The sequence below is a fragment of the Madurella fahalii genome (assembly GCF_045866475.1).
Source record: "Madurella fahalii IFM 68171 DNA, scaffold_4, whole genome shotgun sequence".
Taxonomy (NCBI): domain Eukaryota; kingdom Fungi; phylum Ascomycota; class Sordariomycetes; order Sordariales; genus Madurella; species Madurella fahalii.
This window is the reverse complement of record NW_027263974.1, coordinates 3,700,363-3,713,502: the sequence shown is the minus strand read 5'-3', so window position 1 is coordinate 3,713,502 and position 13,140 is coordinate 3,700,363. Positions and strand designations below refer to the sequence as shown.

The window sequence follows — 13,140 nt, the reverse complement described above, 5'->3', positions numbered from 1 at the left end:
TCCGCCAAAATCATCACTACTTACTACTACGCCATATCTTCCGTCTCCTCCCGTATTCGTGCGTGATGAATATTCTGTCTCGGTAGGACCGGCGGACTCGAGAAATGGAGTCTATGATACCGTATCGTGGGCGGAGTCAGGAAGCACCCACTGGACCATGGGGAGTACCTCTTGTTCGATGCTCTAACTAAGTCCGACTGCACCAGCAGGATCGTGGACCTCATGAGCTAGGGGGTGGATCTCGGCGCCGTGCTTGAGAAGCAATTTGACAAGCCCGCTATCGCCACGTTTTACGGCAACATGAAATGCTGTCTACGAATAGGGTGGGTAGGGACAGGGCTTGCGCCCAGCACCTGCATAGTCCAATGCAGAATCTTATTCTAGCGGGAACCGTTGGATTCACGCACATCTTCGGCCCCACTAAATGGACTGCGTAAGAGACAGTTCAGGTTTATGTATGCTGGGTTCGTGAGGTTCCCATCAGCGAGAAGCCTCCCGGGAAGGGACATTGTGAAAGCACCATCGTGGGAGATAGAAATGGTGCAGTATGAAGCGTTGGGATCCGATCCATGATACAGCAACGCGGGCCGATTCTAAGAATCCGTTCTTGGCAGCGAAGTATAATGTCCACTGCATTGTGCTGGTCTGGTATCTCGAGCAACAGGCCAACAGCCGCGAACAGCGCGGGATTCGCGGCTTGTGACAGTTTGGCCGGCTCATCAAGGTAAGGCGGCAGGATTATAGGGGAATCTCGTTAGGAAGCGTTTGGATTGTAGCCATGGTGTCTGGCGATCTCAATCAATAACTAATCATTGGCGTCGTTGATTCGTGGTGGCTTGTTGGTCGAGACGGCTATCACCTGACTGGTCACGCGACTTTCCCGGCGGGGTTCTCAGAGCCCGTGCTTAGGCGGCAGCCTCCAAGCTCCTTCTAACCCAGCCAAGCAAAAAGGCTTCGATATTTTTTTGGGAGCCCGCAAAAGACGAACGGCCGTGCTTCCGCGAAACGACCACCACGCCGCCGCATACCTGCCCTTCCCGCCGAAACTGCACCTGGAACTCCATCGCGAACTGGGCATACCACCTGTGGTCTGCATCCGACCGAAACATGTCTTTCGGGGGTCAGACTCCGACGATTATCGTCCTGAAAGAGGGTCCGGAACCCCTCCTTCCTAAAGTACACAGTCCCCCACTGACTCGATGCTCACAGGGACCGATACGTCGCAGGGCAAGGGCCAGATCATCTCGAATATTAATGCCTGCCTCGCCGTGCAGGCCACGATAAAGTCTACACTCGGTCCCTATGGCGGCGACTTATTAATGGTGGACGCCAACGGCAAGCAGACCATTACGAACGATGGAGCCACCGTCATGAAGGTGCGCCTGGAAACCTGGAAACACAGCCCCTGTCCCAGTCACGTTCTGACGCCATGAAAGCTGCTAGATATTGTCCATCCTGCCGCCCGGATCCTCGTCGACATTGCCCGGTCACAAGACGCCGAAGTGGGGGACGGCACGACATCGGTGGTCGTCCTGGCCGGCGAGATTCTGAAGGAGATCAAGGAGCACGTGGAGCAGGGTGTCAGCTCGCAAATCATCATCAAGGGCTTGAGGAGAGCGTCGGCCTTGGCCGTCAACAAGATCAAGGAGATCCAGATCAGCACAAGCGAGGCGAGCAGGAGGGATACGCTCAGCAAGCTGGCTGCGACCGCCATGACGAGCAAGCTGATCAAGCGCAACACCGACTTCTTCACCAAGAGTAAGCCTGCATCGGCAGCGCTAGGGGCCTGCAGAGTGCTAACCGACTGTTGCCAGTGGTTGTCGACGCCGTCCTCTCCCTTGACCAAGACGACTTGAACGAAAAGTTAATAGGCATCAAGAAGATCCCCGGCGGCTCGCTGACAGACTCGCTCTTTGTTAACGGCGTAGCTTTCAAGAAGACCTTCTCATACGCCGGCTTCGAGCAGCAGCCCAAGATGTTCAAGAAGCCCAAGATTGTGTGCCTCAACGTCGAACTCGAGCTGAAGGCCGAGAAGGACAACGCCGAGGTCCGCGTCGAGCACGTATCCGAGTACCAGGCCATCGTCGACGCCGAGTGGCAGATCATCTACAAAAAGCTCGAAGCTGTCTACAAGACAGGTGCCAAGGTGGTACTCTCCAAGCTGCCTATTGGGGATCTCGCGACGCAATACTTTGCCGACCGTGACATCTTCTGCGCCGGCCGCGTGTCGGCCGACGACATGGAGCGCGTGGTCCAGGCGACGGGCGCCACCATCCAGAGCACCTGCTCCGACATCCGCGCCGAGCATCTTGGCACATGCGGAAACTTCGAGGAGCGGCAGATCGGCGGCGAGCGCTTCAACTTCTTCGAGGATTGCCCCGAGGCCAAGACGTGCACCCTGGTGCTGCGTGGCGGCGCCGAGCAGTTCATCGCCGAGGTCGAGCGGTCGCTGCACGACGCCATCATGATTGTCAAGCGCGCCATCCGCAACAAGACCATCGTCGGCGGCGGCGGCGCCACCGAGATGGAGGTGTCGGCGTACCTGCACCGCTTCGCCGACCAGGACGTCCGGAACAAGCAGCAGGCCATCATCAAGAGCTTCGCCAAGGCCCTCGAGATCATCCCGCGCCAGCTGTGCGACAATGCCGGCTTCGACGCGACCGATATTCTCAACCAGCTGCGCGTCGAGCACAAGAGGGGCAACAAGTGGGCCGGCGTCGACTTCCAGAACGAGGGGGTCACCGACATGATGGAGCGCTTCGTGTGGGAGCCCGCCCTCGTCAAGGTCAATGCCATCCAGGCGGCGACCGAAGCAGCCTGCCTGATCCTCGGCGTGGATGAGACGATTCGCAACGAGGAAAGCGCAGCGCCCCAGGCCCCGGGTAAGCCCCTGCCTCCTGGAGCGGCTCAGCGGGCGCTCCGTGGACGCGGCCGGGGTATGCCCAGGCGGTGAAAGGGGAGGTAATCTGGTTAGATCATTCGCATGGGAAGAGTCCATGTCCGGCCATACAAGCGGGTAGATATAAAACAATGAATACCTGGTCCGGAGCCCTGTGTTAGAATAACCAGCTCGATCCAGCCAGGGACCAAGCGTCCCTCTTACCGTCCCACACTACATTGGTTACACCTTTTGTTGTTCATCTTGAATTGTATCGCATGAAGTCTATCCCGAAACGCCAGTTACATTCCAATCCCTCCCTACCTTTTTATTTTTTCCTTTGCCCATCATAATCAGCCCGGCCCATCCCCCACTCCATCACCGCCTCCCGACAGTAACCGACTTAGATCCATCTTCTTCCCACCACTGACGGCCTTGTCAACAACATCCACATCCATCGCCCCGGATGCGGACCCAGTCCCTGTTCCTGTTCCCGGCCCCGGCCCGATACGCGACCCCCGACGTCCCGAAGCATGGTGCCCGGCCACCGGCACCGGCACCGGCACCGACACCGACACCGACACGTGCTCGTCGTCGTCCTCCCCCTGCGACTCGATCAGCATCTCCATGTCCCGGTCCACGGCCGCCTGCTCTGCCTCGTCCTCCTCCCTCGTCCTGGCGGGGTGCGCATGCGAGCCGTGCGGGTGGTGAGGATGGGGGTGAGTGTGAGAGTGAGGGTGAGTGTGAGCGTGAGCGTGGGGGTGAGCGTGAGAGTGAGGGTGAGAGTGGGGGTGGGGGTGGGGGTGGTGATGCGAGGCTGTCGACGCGGCGGGCATGTCCACCACGACGCTCACGACCACGTCGTCCTCGTCGTCGGCGCCGCTCACGTCGGCCGCGTTGAGCAGGGCCTGGAAGGTATCTGCGTCTGCGTCCGGGTCGTGGGCGCCGGGGTGCGCGTCGTGGTGCGGTGGCGGTGACGGGTGGTCGAAGGGGTAGTGGTGGTGATGGTGTAGGTGGCCGTGCGGTTCGCTGGTCGCAGGGGACTGGTTCATAATCTGGGGGTCGATGGGCTGGTACACGGGGACGGAGACGGCGACGCGGACGTCGTGCGGGCCGGGGGAAATCGCCGGGAGCGCAACTTGCTGGTGGGAGGATGGCGTGTGGGAGTTGTGTGGATGATGATGATGATGATGATGATGATGATGATGATGATGGCCATGCGGTGGTGGGTGGAGCGGCCCGTGCGATGTGTCTTGGAGCATGGGATTGTCACGGGAAATGGTGCCTGTCATGGCTGTATCGGGCCCCGTCCGGAGGGCGTGGACTGGAGGATGGAGGATGGAGATGGCGCTTGGATCTGTGAACTGGTGGTGGGACGGAACGGTAAAGGGGCCTAGATGGGCGGGGTCTGGCACCGGGGGCATCGGCAGCCCGGGCTGTCCCGTGGCGGCGGTCACATCCGGGGCTGGTCCAGCGGTCGGCGGACTTGGCGAGGACCGCTTGGGAGTGGACGCACCAGGAGCAGGGTTCAAATTAGGGCGCTTGAGGCCGTTGGTCGAGACGCCGGGCGAGGGCTGTTGGCTCTGGGTCGAGGAAGCCTTCCCGGCATCTTTGCATTCAGCACAGTTCCTAATTACATCCGAGACCGTCTCCTTAATACGGCTCCAGTGGTACCGCTCGGCGATGGTGGCTGTGGTCTTGTTGATGCCCGCGTGTGCCTGGTTGTGGACGCCTCTGGCGATCTCGTACTGGCGCTGAGGGTCCGAGATGACCTCCTTGTCCTTGAGCATCAGAATGTCGCCGTCCAGGAGCTTGTAGTGGGTTGCGGCGCTACGAAGCCTGCTTTTCTCGGCTCGGTCAGCGCCGTTGGGATAGCGGCCGTATTTGAGGTAGAACTTGATCTTGTCGAAACGCTCTTCACTCACAAGTTCCTCGTTGCCCGCGCCGCCGGCCGCGTCGCCCAGGTCGCGCCCGTAGATGATGGCGTCCACCAGCCGGTCCGGATGGCTCTTGAGGTTGCCGGCGCCCTTGACGCGCCCAATGCGTTTGAAGCCCAGCGCGTCCCAGATCTTGCACGATGCGACGTTAGTCTCGTAGACAAGATTGAAGACCGAATACTTGTATCCTAGCTTAGGTGCCCATTCCAAGTACGTCTCGCCCATCAGCCGACCGACGCCGCGGTTACGGGAGGCATCGGTGACGATGAAACCCGCATTGCAGATGTGGCTGCTGCGGCCCGGGTAATTGGGCTTGATGTAGAAGGTGCCCAGACATTCCTTGGACCAGTCCTTGCCCTCGACGACATCAGCCGCGCTCTCGAGATTACCCAGGAGCATGATGCCGCCAAAGTTCTGGAACCAGTACGAGGCGAACTTGTCAAAGGGTATGGGGTCCAGCATCGGGTACGTGTCGCCGCCCTCAATTTCCTTGTTGAACTGGTCACTAAGGTAACGGAGGAGCGACTCCGGGACCTGATGGCGGGATGCAAACGGGACAACGGTGGCCACGGTTTGACGGTCGCGGAGCGTTACATGGCGGGGTGTGATGGTTGGCGGCAACGACGGGCTAGCCGGGTCCGGATACGGCGGGTCTCCCGAGACACGGAAAATGGTCGGGGCTGCCGGGTCGTCCAGGATGGCGGGCATCTTGGCGGTGTCGGTCCTCGGCCGGCGATCTGTGGCGCACCACCAAAGATGCACAAACTGCACAGGATGCACCTGGAAACCGAGAATACCAGAGCAAAAAAAGGCGACCTGGAAGAGGCCCCCTTGAGTTAGCCCTCGGCCCTAAATCATATATAGATATATCGACAATATCGGCCATCCTCCTCTTCCAGCCCCTGTGTGGCAAAACTTGCCCAGATCTGGAGATGCATCGAGATCAGGGGTAAGAGAGGCCGTGCTGCATACCTCGTCCCGGCTCTGCAAGTGAGGTACAGGGCCCGGCCTGCTTCCGGAGCCCACCGAAGAAAAGGCGGCCCGTGAGCTGACCTCCCCTGCGCGAATTCCGACCCGGCAAGCTGCACGACTCAGATGCCCCGTTGTTTTTGTTTGGTGTCTGCGGTAGTACCCGGCGATAAGGCACACCAATCACAGGAATGCACCGTGTGGCGCGCTGAGCGGGCGAACAGGGTGCAATGACGTGACGGGAATGCGTAGCTGTGCTGAAATGTTCGTGGTGATGATTTGTGCCTGGAGAGGGGAATTTCGCTCCCCCGGGCTCTGGGATTCATGGCTCGTGCTCAGATTGCTTAGTCATAGATTGAGACGGGGAGGCCCTAACAATTTCCTCTACAAACCCCTGTTGCTCCTCGGAGGAAGCGCGCATTGGGGTCTCGAGGAAAACAACGAGATAATTGTACAATAAATAAATCCTATCATCCTATGGTACAATACTAAACACTGGCTATGTAATAATGCCTAGTCGTCCAGCGGAGTACGAATAGGGCTCCCGAGCATCTCGGACAGGAGATCGTCATCCGACAAAAAGTCCTCCCGCTGCAGGGGGTTCGAGCCTAGGGTCCCATCAGCCTTGGCAGCTGCTATATCCTTCTTTAGCTCCATAGCCTTGAGCTTTGCATCTCTGTCGATGAATTTGGCTACGTCGGCGGGGTTCTTCCAGGTGACGACGCCGCCTTTAGCAGCAGCAAGTCTCCGCTGCTGCCCACGCTCTCCCGCCCGGCCGAGGACCCCCGCGAGGAGTGTGACGGACCGCAGACTGTATCCGGCAGGAAAACATGCGCGTCAGCCACCACGTTCACTAGTCAAAAAGCTCGGGCTGGGGCCGGCTCTCACCTGTCGTCGTTGCCCGGAATCTGATACGTCACCCACGTAGGGTCGGCATCCGTGTCGATTACGCCGATGGTGGGTATGTTCGCCAGCGCGCACTCGTGCAGCAACGGGTAATTATCCACGGGATTCAGGCACACCACCAAGTCGGGGAGCACGGGTCGGCGGTCGCGCAGGTGCGTGTCGAACCCGGGCAGCGGCCTGTCCAGCTCGTCCACAATCTTCAACTCCCCCGTCGCTAGAATCACATCCCGGTTGGTGATGGACCCTGGCGTCCACTTGTGGTACAGATGACACCCCTTGGCGAGCTCCGCCGCGCGCACCACAATCGGCATGTGTCCCTTGCGCGTCCCTACGAACAGGATCAGGCCGCCGTGGTAAGCGACCTCCTCAACCACGCGCCCCGCGCGGCGCAGATGTGCGGCCGTCGTCTCGAGGCTGATTATGTGGATTCCAGCGCGCTGGCCATAGATATATCGCGAGTTGGCCGGGTTCCACTGCGAGATGTGGTGGCCCATGTGCACTTGGGCGGCCATGAGCATCTCGAGCGTGGCGTCGTGCGGCGGATTGTCCAGCATGAGGTCCGGGTGGTATCGTGACTCGGCATAGGAACCGACCTTTTTCGTGAAACTTTGCTGGTGTTGGAACTCGCGGAAGTTGATGGGGATCTGGGCGAGCTCGGCCTGTCGCGCTGCATCCCGGTCGGCTTTCGAAATCCCGGCGGTTTCTGCTCCCGGCTTGGCCGGTGCTGGTTCAGCAAACGTCGTCTTCGTTGTTGTCGTCGTCGCCGTTGCCATTGCTGTGGCCGTATTCGAGATTGTCCGGAGACATGATCGCGAGACCGGAGCCGCCAGGGCCCGACGGCCTACATTGTGCAGTGAGCATAAGGAATAATATCACATGGCGTTCCATTTCTTACCGTGCCGTACGCCAAAATTCCGTATGATCATGTCGGGAATGCCGTTGCTGTAATCATTGCGGTGCAAGAAACGCCCGGGATGAACCGATCAACTTTTCTCGGGATCAATTGAGGTGGCCCGTGCGAGATGGCCTCGGGGGGCTCGCAGCTAACGCCCAGACCACCCGGTACTTGGATGCGCGAACCACGAATCACTATTCCGTACCCCTTTCCATAACAGAAGAAATAAACTCGTGAGCAAAAGAAGGGACGATGCATATTAGATGATCTATGGAATCAAGAGCTAGTTCATGAAGCTTTGATACAAAAGTCTACAGTCTGGACTCCGCCTTCTAGGAAGGCATTGTGACGACCGGAGCCCTCGCCCAGAAACTCAACTCCACCAACCCTCCCCTCCCCTCCCCTGTTTCTAAGACCAAAAACAACAACGTGTGCTTATCTGCTCGACATCCTCGAGATTGTAAATACGCCAACAATAACCACCGCAAGCATGGCAATGGCGCCTGGAAGAAGGAGCTCATTAGGAACGCCCGCAATAACCTGCTCAGGTTGCTCTACGGTGCGCGTACGTGGCCTGCTGCGGCGGATAAGCGTCTCATCATCCTCCGAGGCATCGTCGTCCTGGTCCTCATCGTCATCAATTGCTTTCCTGCGCTCGCGAACGACGGATGAAGCAGGCGGAGTGGGCAGGACGACGGGTTCCGGTGCCTGCGTGGGCGCCGGTGCAACGGGAGGCTCTTTGGGGTCATGCACAAAGAGATCAACCTTGTCGCGGCGTCCTTGGCGAGCGATGATGATGGCTTCCAGCAAGTCCTGGTCCGTCGTGATAGAGACCGAATCACCTTCGTCGTCCAGATAGCTCAACGCATATCCGCCCGCCAGTTTGCCGTCTTCCACGACAGGGGCACCGCCAATGGCATCCACCTCGGCACCAAGCTTGGCTGTGACGTTTGCAACGAACTCGGACATGCCGTGCGCGGCGGTAACCTGCAAGCGATGGACACGGCCACTAGGAGCCTTGAACTTGAATGGGAAGGGGACCTCGCTCGGCGGGAGTTCTGGGCTGACGCCGACGGCGCTGTGGCGCGGTGACTCGATGCCGGCATGGCTAGCGGAATCACCAGGCGCAACACTGTCGGTGACCACGCGCTCGCCGCGTGCAATATCGGGTGACACCAGCGATCGGGACCCCTGATTCGTATGGTGGTGCGATCCTTCGCCAGAAACCATGGACTCGGTCTCGTGGTCGAGGGAAAGCCAGAACTTGTTCCATGCCGGGCCTTCGCTGTCGGTGCTACCCATGCCGTTGATTTGCTCGAGCGTGGCATATGTGAGTTTTAGCACGTCGACCATGCCCACGATCTCGCCCCCGTCGTTCATGACAGGGAGGTTCAAGTAGTGACCGTCTAGAAACACCAGTGAGCTCGCGTGCCGCCAAATTCACCTGAGACTGCAACCTACCATGCATCTTCCGCAGAGCAGCCTGGATGCTCATGTCCATGGGCGCAAAGTCGGGGTGAGGAGTCATGACACGAACGACGCTGCACGTGGCGGGATCCAAACCCGGCGCGATGACACGAAGGACAACATCCTTGCTGGTAAAGATACCGGTGATAGCACCCTGATCCTGAACAAGGACCGCCGTGGTGTGGTTCTCCTTCATCAACTGGGCCGCCTCCTTCACAGAGGTCCGGACGCTCACGGTCGTCGGGGGCATGCCGTTCAGCACCGTCTCCAGAGTCGGCCCGGACATCTTTGAACGCAGAGCCTCGACATACTGAATGATCTGCTGTGGCTGACTGGTGCCCAGTTCGGACTGCACACCTTCGAGGGCGTCATAAAGCCGCCGTGACGAGGCATACGCACGCTCCAGCTTCTCCATGGCGTCGTAAAAGCACTTTGTGATGTCGAGAACACCCGAGATGTCCTGGTTCTCGTCCATGACTGGCAGGTGGCGGAATCCCTTGCGGACCATCAGGTCGAGCGCATCGGTGGCGCTGGTGTCTGTCCTGGCACAGAGAGGGTTCTTGGTCATGATGTCGGCGATGGTGACGCTGTTCGCCTTCAAGCCGGCACCGACGACCCGGAAGGCAAGATCCTTGGCCGTAAAAATCCCCGCAATACGGTCGTCATCGTCGGTTACCAGAACGCAATCCTCGCGTTTGGCAGCCATGAGCTGGGCGGCTTCGGATACGGTGGTCGAAGGCTTGATCTGCAGGGCCTGGCTCGGCTTCAGGGCGAGGACGGTTCCCGGAGGGGCCCTGCGGGACTGCCGCGCACGGCCTGTGAGGTGCTTCTTTTTGGAGAGGTCGCTCTCCATCTTGCGACGGATTGCCTGTGTACCCCCTGGTTAGCCTCAGTCATTATGCGGTGAGGCAACGCCATGGTGGAAGCATTGCCAGACTTTGGGGGAGAGATGGCGCGGGAAGTTGTGAGACGAGGCTTAATCGAGGCTGGCAAACGAACGTACCTCATCTCTCTTTGACTGCTTTTGCCGGCTAGCGCTGACCGAAGAGACGCCGGCCTCACTGCCGGCTCCCTGTGTGTTTTCAAGGACCGGTCTGGGAATCCCCGAAGTCGCTGGGCTGCTGGCGAACGGGATGCCACCACGGCCTTGCGCCCGATTCGGGGTGCCCCGGAAAGTGCCCGGATTGACTGACATGTTGAAGTCGGTGCTTGGGTCTCTGCTGTGCGGTGCAGTCTGCGGGCGTGTTGTCAATCTGCGCTGCGGCGTAACCGGGATTTTGTGGACAGGGCGGTCGGTGAGAGCACGTCGAAGCTCTGGCCAATGGCCTGAGGCGATCAGATGATAAGTAGGACTGGGACTGGAACTTTTTTTGCGGGCAAAGGAAAAACACGGGTTCAAATTGGCCGCATCTCAGCGACGCACGGACCCATCTCAATCTCTCCCGAAATCTCATCTTGTTGTTCAGCCATTGCAGCCAACACTCCACTGATCTCCAGCACCACAGCCTCAGTTAATCAAGTAAAATAGGATCTCCCTTCTTGACAACCTGCAAAATACTGTGCTACGGAGTCAGAGGGCCCATCTTTCGACCGCTAGTCCCTCAAGAGTCCTTGGTGCCAAGTCCCAGATTAGGGTTGAAGAGCAAATGTATACTTTTAAAAGTCCACACGCCACATCGGCTGAGTCTGTATTGTATGATCTTTGCTAATATTGCTACACCCCATCCGGTCGGTTGCTCAAGCAACCCCCCGTCCCAATGGCAAGTGGCCGCCGCATTTCCTCTCGATATGAACCAACAACGTTACTGTCGCGCAAACGCACCAGTTCAGAGGTATCCAATCTGCAACAGAACAACTTCCAACGCACAGCCATTAGCCATTGCCAAAGTACCGTGTCTAGGCTGATCCGTGGCAGATACACGATGCATAGCTGTTGTTAGACGCGCCATGCCACGCAATTCGGACTCCCGGATACGCTACCCGGCAATTCGCAGGTTCCCGTTGACACTTACATTTCATCACCGATGTTTGCAACCCGGAAAAGACTGCCCCATTGCCCCATCCAGCCATAACAGTCGCCTCTCAACGCTTCTCAGCGGCCAGGATGCGATTCAACACGGTGCGTAACTGTCCCACCCCCGTCCTCCGGAGGACCAAATCCATACGGTCTTAGCGATATCAATCGCAACCGTACCGCCAACCGTACCATCAATGTGGATTGCGCGGCCCGGGTAGCCCCCCGTTACCTCAGGCCCGCCGAAATCCGGGGGAGAAGGTCGTTGATGTATCGGGTCCGTGACGTAACGTACAGATATTAAACAAAAAACAGGTGGTAATCATCGAGCAGGATTTTTTATCATCAACCGCCCGCTTTGCATCATACCGGCCCTTACACAAGGATCCATGTTACAGTAAAGCTTGTCCACCGGCCGAGATCAAAGCCGCTGCAGCCAACGTGTGGCTGCGTCTCGCGTGAAACAGGATTCTGCTGGACAGGCTTGGCCAATCACTGGTGGGAACGTTACCCGCGGCATTTGCTTCCCCTTGGTTTGACTTGGGATGACGGCCTGAAGCACCAATCATGTTACACGAAGCCGTTAGCAATTACCCCTTGACACGATCCGATCAGGGACCAGTGGGTCCCGTCACGCTCAGTGGATTCCTATCCCTACGTCACCTGCCTGAATTTGCCGTTTAGGATTCCAGGAGTTTACCCAGGCAGTCGCTATTTTACCAGGCGACCGCCCCAGTCGCGAAATCCGTTCCATTTAACACGGGGAAAGCCCGAATTCTCGGCCGGAATAACCACTGAGGAGGCGCCGCGGACGAACCGAACACAAGCGCGAGGTGTAAGAAGGCCAGGAAGGGTATTGAAGCACGTACATGCTGTGTCTGCCCGCCAGTGCAAAGACGTTTCGCGACTTTCGCGTCCTCGCTTTGCGCCCCCCGCGTGGCGGCACAGAGTTTAAAGCCGCCCGGGTCCCTCGGTCGGCCGTTGGCAGCAAAAGCAGTCCCGGCCTCGGACACAGCGCAATCTGGGCCACGGCAGCGGCCAACAAGAATCCTCTTTCGCGCACATTTAGGAGCACAAGGATCTCTCAACACAGCGGTTGGGCTCGGACTTAGGCCGCGAAAGGGGATCGCAACTTTGCCGAACTCAATGGCGCCGCACACTGAGTCGATCGCGATTACCAGCAATTCGAAGACCGCGATATCAAGGGGAATGGCGCCGCCTCGGGGAGACGCAGCAGCATCAACCTCTTCGTTCGCGACAAACTTGAGACGGGCAGTAGCAGGCATGCTTGTTCGGCGTCAGGATGACAAGGACTGCTCTCCCCAGCCGGGAATCAACCTGTGCGAGAAGCCGGGGATGTCGTCGACAACAGTCACGTGGATCATCATCGGCACCGTAGCGTAAGTCCATCGTTCGGCCCCCTACAATCCTGAATGGGGATGTGCTGACGTATTGGTGACATGCCAGCGGCGTAATTCTGGTCGTTATGCTCGCCGTCTTACTCTTCCTCCATTTTAGGCGGGCAAAGCGGGACAAGCGTGAGGACGTGAACGACAGATTCCAGATGTCAGACTACGGTTTGGACGACCCAGCGTCATCGAAGAAACCGCGGCCAGACGACGAGATGCGGTCAGACGACGGATCACCTAATGGCCACGGCAGGCGGTCTCGGGAGCCCCTACAAGTGGGATCGGAGCCCAAATATCACGGCGGGCAGTTGAATGGTCACCTGAATCCATTCGATGACACGGGATCGGTGCAATCCGGCAATGGGTCGTCGTATCCGCCGAGTGTCAACCACGCGTGGCCAAAGAGAAACAGTAGTCACCAAAATATGCCGTCGCAAAGCAGGTGACGGGGATCTGGACGGAATACTGATGCACGAGTCATGATGGGGCCGGGACGAGTTAATGAATATCTAGTGTGTATGATATCCAGGATGAGGGACGGCAGCCTTGTACTTGTGGCGGAGTTGGTGTGAATGGTACCTTATTACGACTTGCACGTATCGCTTATCGGGATATTGACTTGTCTTTAAGACACCAAACTGTGGCGTTTGAAGGCCAGCCGCGAT

The 13,140-nt window shown here is 58.4% G+C and overlaps 5 protein-coding genes across 5 annotated transcripts; 2 read left to right on the top strand and 3 right to left on the bottom strand.

The window, feature by feature from the left end:
• Nucleotides 1–1,107: 1,107 nt before the first annotated feature.
• Nucleotides 1,108–2,953, top strand: CCT7 (T-complex protein 1 subunit eta; the record flags this gene model as incomplete). Its single annotated transcript, XM_071063502.1, has 4 exons — nt 1,108–1,153; nt 1,210–1,376; nt 1,437–1,758; nt 1,815–2,953. 4 exons carry the CDS (start codon nt 1,108–1,110, stop codon nt 2,951–2,953), a joined length of 1,674 nt encoding a protein of 557 aa, XP_070919603.1.
• Nucleotides 2,954–3,231: 278 nt separating this feature from the next.
• SPT10 lies at nt 3,232–5,523 on the bottom strand (the record flags this gene model as incomplete). Its single annotated transcript, XM_071063501.1, has 1 exon — nt 3,232–5,523. The coding sequence occupies one exon, from the start codon at nt 5,521–5,523 to the stop codon at nt 3,232–3,234; it is 2,292 nt and encodes a 763-aa protein (XP_070919602.1).
• Nucleotides 5,524–6,297: 774 nt separating this feature from the next.
• Nucleotides 6,298–7,616, bottom strand: MFIFM68171_08080 (mitochondrial 37S ribosomal protein uS2m; the record flags this gene model as incomplete). Its single annotated transcript, XM_071063500.1, has 3 exons — nt 6,298–6,595; nt 6,673–7,531; nt 7,586–7,616. The coding sequence occupies 3 exons, from the start codon at nt 7,614–7,616 to the stop codon at nt 6,298–6,300; spliced, it is 1,188 nt and encodes a 395-aa protein (XP_070919601.1).
• A 404-nt stretch (nt 7,617–8,020) lies between these two features.
• MFIFM68171_08079 (Ribosomal protein subunit S4) lies at nt 8,021–10,247 on the bottom strand (the record flags this gene model as incomplete). The annotated part of the gene is made up of 3 exons (XM_071063499.1): nt 8,021–8,991; nt 9,047–9,920; nt 10,056–10,247. 3 exons carry the CDS (start codon nt 10,245–10,247, stop codon nt 8,021–8,023), a joined length of 2,037 nt encoding a protein of 678 aa, XP_070919600.1.
• A 2,028-nt stretch (nt 10,248–12,275) lies between these two features.
• On the top strand, nt 12,276–12,921 carry MFIFM68171_08078 (uncharacterized protein; the record flags this gene model as incomplete). Its single annotated transcript, XM_071063498.1, has 2 exons — nt 12,276–12,466; nt 12,534–12,921. The coding sequence occupies 2 exons, from the start codon at nt 12,276–12,278 to the stop codon at nt 12,919–12,921; spliced, it is 579 nt and encodes a 192-aa protein (XP_070919599.1).
• Nucleotides 12,922–13,140: the final 219 nt, after the last annotated feature.